We start from the raw sequence: 6,978 nt of genomic DNA, 5'->3' as shown, positions 1-6,978 counted from the left end.
GGTGAGTGGAGATATTTGGATCTTAGAGCGGCTTTGATTTAACCCATATAACTGTAATTCTACTCCGTTTGATCATTTTAGATGTTCTTCTAGTCACCATCATGTATTTATGAAATTTTCAACATTCAACTCTGTATTAGGTCATTTATGGTGAACTTGCATATATAATAATGTATAAATTTTATAATATTCCCTTAAAAAAAAAGGGACTAATTTGATAGTTAAGCATGCAGGTTTCTAAAACTTGGATTGCAGATTTTATGCTACTTGACATCACTTATGGTCTGCTTCTGCTCAATTACTTTTAAAAAGAAAAAAGAAAAATAGAATCATAGAATTGTTTAGATTGTGGAAGAACCTTAAAAATCATCAAATACAACTCAGCCCAGCACTGCCAAATGCACCACTAAACCATGACCCCAAGCACCACATCTATAGGCCTTTTAAATACCTCCAGGGATGGTGAGTCAGCCACTTTCCTGTGCAGTCTGTTCCACTGCTTGAAAACCCTTTTGATGAAGAAATCTCTTCTCATATCCAGTCTAAACCTCCCCCAGCCCTTCTGATCATTTTCTCTTGTCCTATCACTTCTAACTTGGAAGAGGAGGCTGTCCTCCACCTCCTTACAACCTCCATTCAGATGATTCTAGAGGGTGATAACACTCCTGTGAGTCTCCTTTTTTCCAGGTTAAACAACCTCATCTTCCTCAGCTGCTCCTCATAAGATCCTTCACTGCTTTGTTGCCCTTTTCTGGGCACACTCCAGCCCCTCAGTGTCTTTTTTGTAGTGAGGGGCCCAAACTGAACATGGGATTTGAGGTGCAGTCTCACCAGTGCTGACTACAGAGAGACAATCCCTGCCCTGGTCCCACTGGCCACACTATTGCTGATACAGGCCAGGATGCCATTGGCCTTCCTGACCACTTGGGCACAGCTGGCTCACGTTCAGCTGCTGTTGACCAGCACCCCCAGGCTCTTTCCCAACAGGCACCTTCTCAGCCACTCTGCCCCAAGCCTGCAGCGATGCATGCGGTTGTTGTGACCAAAGTGCAGGACTCAGCACTTCACCTTATTGCAGCTCAGACAATTGACCTTGGCCCATCAATCCAGCCTGTTCAGATCTACAGAGCCTTTACAGAGCCTTCTGATCCCTCAGCAGATCAACCCCTCCACCCAGCTTGGTGCCTTCTGCAATGTAGTAGGAGGAGGTTCTCAACATCTTTTGTTTGAAGCTCTTGACATCAAAAAATTATTAAGACATCACTCTAAGTGAGGATATTTACCTTGACAGTAAGCATCACAGTCAAACATATTTCTCACATGGCCTTCAGTATTTCCAGTGATGACTAATTATCTGTACTTGCAAATTTGACAGGTGGATGGCTGCCTACATTAACTTATATCCTGTGTTAAAACCAGGCACAAAAGTAAAAAGAAATAAGTTATCTAGAACACAGTCTTCTTTTACACTCAAGGGATTTGTACTAAGAGATACAGATGCTCCCTATCACTGAGGATGACAAAATACTGTTACTTCACAATATTGTTTCCTAATGTTTAATTTTTGGGAACATTTTAGAAATTAAATAAAGAGAAAGAAAAATATCTACTTAAATCTTGATGAATACGTAAGGAATAGATACAAAAAAACCCAAGAGAAAGGCATTATGAAACTTAATTTTTTTTTCATGTACCAATTTTGTCATTAATTTTTCTGTAACTTCTCTCATATACAGCTTATGTTATTTGTCCTGGAGTTATTTTGTTCATTTGTTTTTTTGGAGGCATTAGGATTCAAAGATGGGTAGCTTTGTCCTTAAAATTTTTTACAAAAACACACCTAATTTTCATATTCTGAACTTTCTTGTTGCACAACAAATTTCAAATGAGAAAACTCCACATTTTACTCTTCAAAGCTTCCTTTTGCTACTTTCTTTGCAGTAAGTACGATCATGGGGTGACTTCTTGAATCACCATTGAATTAGGACTTCACAGATGGTAGACTACAAGATGAATTTCATTAGCCTGGAAATTCTATTAATGCTAGAAAGGTCCTTCCTTGGAGCTTAGATGTCCTAGAGGTGTACTTGAAATTAAAAACTTTTCAGCTGAGAAAAAATCCACAGATATTGTGGTTTCATCTGACGAGATATCAGATAATATCAAAGAAGTGGTAACAGTTTGCTTGAAAATTAATTTTCCAGGGTTGTTGAATGTACTGGATTTTAGGGAGTATGTGCCCTTAAGTAGTGTGCTCCTACAAGTGATGATGGTGTAATGGCCTGTGTTAAAACTCAGATATTAGGGTGGCATGGTTGGTGAGGAAAGTGTGGAGGTTTTGACTGAACAAATTTATTTGTAGTATCAACAGATGGCAACTCCAACTCTAATGCAGGCTAGCTGAGCCTCACAAGTAACTAAAATGTTCTAAAACATTCATATAAACAGACTGGCCTACTGTAGATGCAGCTCTACTGCCTCGGGCAGTCAATTCTTACACCTATTTGGAAATTAATTGGATTTTCTAGGAAGGGAATGTTGTCTGGTGATAAATAATCCAAGCACCTCTACACAGTGCTGTATATCTTGGATAGACAATTTTAGGGACCCACAACACAGTTATGTGGTGATTGTTTCAATAGCTGTACTTACCAATCTAATAATTAATGTTCTGACATCTGGCAAAATCTGTACAAGCCACAGGCTATTAACTGTATTCCAACATTAAATACTGAAATACAGACAGGAGAAAAGAGATAATGCTTACCAAGTTAACTTGTATAGTGCTTTCCCAGTCCTTCTCATTGTTCACTCCAGCGTTGTTAACCACAATGTCCAGCCTTCCAAAATGTTCAATTACTTTTTTGAAAGCACCTATAGCAAGATCCAAGAGTGACAATTCTTAGAACTTTGGAAAGTAATATATAAAAATACAATACATGCATAAAAATGAATGGTTTATTAGTCTACCAAAATGTCTTCCTTATTTTCTTCAACATTAGTGTGCAACATGCAGTTAAATACTCTATCTAACATGCACCAACATTAGATAAATTTAGGGAAAGTGGAAGGATTAAGATAACATCGTTGCCTTTTCATTCAAGTTTGATAGTCTGATAACAGGAGCTGTAAGTTCTTTGCACTTATACATTTGTATTAGATAGGATGTTTGGCACCCCAATTATATACATTAAGCATTTATAGTTTGATTTGTAGCAGTTTAGTATAGCTAGTAAAGTCAGGATTTGACACCATCCATTTTGAAGGAAAAACAAAAGCTTCAAGTGTTCAGAAAAATTTTCTTAATTCAGTCCAAATTTAGCCTAAGAACACAGTTTTTATTTAATAATAACTGACATGAATATTTCAACTACAAATAATTAATCTTGTTTAGATGTATCTATTTATGAATAAGTTGTTATATATCCAACTTGTCAGGTAACTTTAATAATGTGTTTCTCAAATTAAAATCTTCCTTTTTTTCTGAGGATAAAAATAGTGACTTGTCTTCCAAAGAATTTCAAAATGAGAACGGGGAAACTTCCACAATGACACTGTGTTTTCCCAGGTGACAGTGTTAGAACTGAGATAAAAGATGTGTGTAGAAAAACATGATGATGTCATAATGAGGAGCAAACTCCTCAAGCCTGGCTCTGCTTTGACAAGATGGATGAGATGACTTCCAGATGTTCATTCCTAAGACTAAGATGTTCCAGGACTGAGGACATTTTCTGACATGTATATATATAACTTGCTTGTTCTCCCCTCCAAATATTGTTCCTCATCACTAAATATTTACTATTATGTAAACCAAGACACCGCCTCCCCAATATTATTTTAAAAAACATTGTTTGGTATTTGACTCAAAATCAACAGTATTTCAGGTATACAAAAATTGCGCTTGGTAGGCCTTGATGAAATTATTTCCTGAAAGGTGGTCCCAGGAGCACTTTCCTTCTCTGATCCTTAGTGCTTGGCCCTTCATGTCAATCAGGTGCATAGCATCAGCCTGAAGACATCTATCTTTTTCTGCAGCAGTTGCAGGCATTTACAAAGCTTTTCCTGCACCAGCCTTTTCTTTGCCTCAATGCTTCAGGTCCATCATAATCATCATCTTGTGATCAAAACAAGAGCTGGGAAGCTGATGGAACAGGTTTTATTTGTCCAGCTGCCTTTACTGTACAGATCTTTCTAATATTCTTATTCTGTACTAAAATATTGTAATATTAATAAATCTTCTGGTTTGGCCTGTCTCCCTTTTTTTTCTTTTGTTTGTTGCCAATTCATTCTCTGATTTCTCAACTCTTCAGCCACTTATCTTTCCAATTCTGCATCATCAAGGGCTGAAATGAAAACCTTTGGCTTTATTAAAAGCAGAAGTGAGTATTTAACTTATTTTGAATAAGCAAAATAAATACAATTTGGTTCCTTATTTATCTTTCAAATTTTGGAAACTGGCTAATTCCCTTTTAAGCCCTCTCTAAATAACATCTTTCCTAAGAAAGATGTTTCTGAAGATTCTGTTAAGAATTAGAATCTTCAAAAACCACCATGGATAATAGTTATTTTGCCAATGATTTTTTAATTAAACTTACACAGACTTGACTAATTGTAGTTTTCTATTTTACATTTTGAGAAAAGACCAAATGTTTTTGCATACCTGTGTTTGGAATATTTCTGGTAAAAGTTTATCTGCCTACAGTAATCCTATCGATCACCTAGCCACAACAAGAAGAATTTTCTTGTAAATTCTTAGTGAAGATGTCACCTACACATCAGTATAAGCTGATTTATTCTTCCCTCTTCAAATGTAGAACAATTCTGTGTTTGCATTGCACATTAATTACTGCTTATGCAACCATAAAAATTAAAAGCAGATGTTTGTTTGAAATATTGAGTGGGGAAGAAAAAATTAAGAGAAGGATCAATTTTAAAGGAAAAGTAAGAAAAACAATGCAAAGTCAGCACAAACACCAGTTATATGTGAGCTTCTTAAATGTCCCTGGAAGGCAACAGTAAGTATGGTGATTTTTCAAAAGTGGGATGAGATAGATTTTTGGGGGGATTAGGTGAAAGAACTACCAGAGAAAAAAGTACAGGCAAGACTTGAAAGTAGATTAAGCAGATGATTTCTTGCCCACATGCCTCATGTACTTAGAAATACTAGCTCTAGTACTGGGACTTTCTTCCTACTGTAAGGGCTAAAGTTAAAAAAAAGAGGAACTTCATTCACACACAGGACCTTTAACATACAGGACTTGATTCATCTGATGAAACCTTTAAACCCTAAATTAATCTAATTTTGTGGAGTAGTAGCTTACAATTGCAAGTGGAAAAATATGAAAATTAAACAGTTAAAAACAAAAAAAAAACCAACAACACCAAAACCAACTCAGAATCCCCAAAGGATTGTGAGACATGATTGCAAATTTATGGTAAGAAACCTGCAGCAAGATTAATGCAATAATCAGAAAGACATTAGCAGCAGCAGCCGCCTGTTCTTGCTCTTTTCTTTGCAAGAGCCACTTCCAGTTTTACTCTGATTGTTTTTTTCCTGCTAACTTGGTTCCAAAAACTCCCTTGCTGACCTGTCCTATTCACTCCAGCTCCTGATTCACACCCTGTTGGTCCTGCACTCGCCTGGCACTAAAGAAAGGAGGGGGTGTGGGAGACAAAGCACACTGAGTAACACCCACGCAGCAGCACATGTTATTCCTATCCCTAGGATGCTTTTTCTTGCTCCTTACTCCTCCCACTTGGAGAAAAAGTCAATCATCAACCTAGCTGATAAAAACTTTGCTGATTACAGCAGATCCCAGATTTAAAGTACAGCATCTTTCTTGCAAATAGACAATGTAAAGCTATAGCATTAGGAATGATGATGCTATCTTGGAACAGTGGACAGTACGGCTGAATTCTGGAATAGCAGCAATGTTTTCTGAAATGGTTATGCTCAATGGTCACTGTTGAGAAAGTGACCAGTGAAGTGTAATGAATGAAAACAGACCAAAACTGTTCATATCTAGTACGGTAGAAATGAATCTGGGGAAAGGGCACTGTCAAAAGAGATGTCAAAATCTGAATCTGAGTCACTACCTATGAATGTACCATTTAATAATGAAACTTTGATGAAGTGATGTGCCTGTTATGAAATATTGTGAAGGTACATCAATGTTATATGATACTCAGTAGGGAACACTGTTTATCCACTAAGTGAAAACAGAAATGCAAATCATTCATGAGGGAAGCTGCTTCCATTCCATGTATCTGCAAAATGTGTGTGAAATGTTATAGTTAACCCCATGATGAAGTAGCGTGCCAGTTTTTGCCAGTTCTTCTTTCAGCTGTGGCAGCACACAATGAAAGTAAATGCACTTCATGTAAAGATCACTCTAACCCAGCACAGAATTTATTACTCCTGTGACGAGGGAATGCAGCTTGGAATCTGTACTGAAACCTCATAAAAAAACAAGTCTGAGCTTTAAAGTTTATATATATTACTCATAAAATAGCAATTATCTTCTGCAGAGGCTTTCATGCAAAAATATCACCCACAATACTCAATGGAATTAACTTCTTTGGCTTTTCTTTCTGATGTGCCAAGGAACAAAGTGAAATTATGGTAGCAATGCTGGTAGCAATATTTCCCATCTGCAGGTTCAGGAACAAATCGTTTTTGGGTCAGTGCCAGCAGCGATGGGGAGCAGGCTGTCCCGCAGAGCTCTGTCTCCGCGGAGCGCTTACCGGGGCTGCAGCCCGGGCGCAGCGCTCAGCGCTCACCTCCTACCTTTCAGCTGCTCCGGCTCCGTCACGTCGCACTGGATGAACAGCGTCCTCTGCGCTTCAAACTGCTCGTCCAGGGCCGCCTTGCTCTCCTGTCCGGCCTCGGAGTTGCGGTCCAGCAGGGCTACCTAAGCGGGGCGGGAGGAAAATGAGCGGCTGGAGGGAGGGCGGATGGACAGACGGACAGGTCGCCCG

The 6,978-nt window shown here is 38.2% G+C and overlaps 1 protein-coding gene across 2 annotated transcripts in view; it reads right to left on the bottom strand.

Moving 5' to 3' along the window:
- The window catches only part of HPGD (15-hydroxyprostaglandin dehydrogenase), a 25,624-nt gene that overhangs the window by 18,227 nt on the left and 419 nt on the right, over window positions 1-6,978 (bottom strand). The window contains exons 2-3 of one of the 2 annotated variants that reach the window (XM_031066137.1): window positions 6,788-6,911; window positions 2,768-2,874 (exon numbers count right to left, since the gene is read on the bottom strand). In XM_031066137.1, coding sequence (XP_030921997.1) covers window positions 2,768-2,874; window positions 6,788-6,911 — 231 coding nt within the window. Of the gene's footprint in view, window positions 1-2,767; window positions 2,875-6,780; window positions 6,912-6,978 lie in introns of those variants that run through there. The other variant, XM_031066138.1, reaches the window with a different exon arrangement.

The sequence above is a fragment of the Geospiza fortis genome, unplaced genomic scaffold (assembly GCF_000277835.1).
Source record: "Geospiza fortis unplaced genomic scaffold, GeoFor_1.0 scaffold40, whole genome shotgun sequence".
NCBI classification, from domain to species: domain Eukaryota; kingdom Metazoa; phylum Chordata; class Aves; order Passeriformes; family Thraupidae; genus Geospiza; species Geospiza fortis.
Note: the sequence above shows the minus strand (reverse complement) of the source record. Positions and strands in the feature narration are given on the sequence as shown.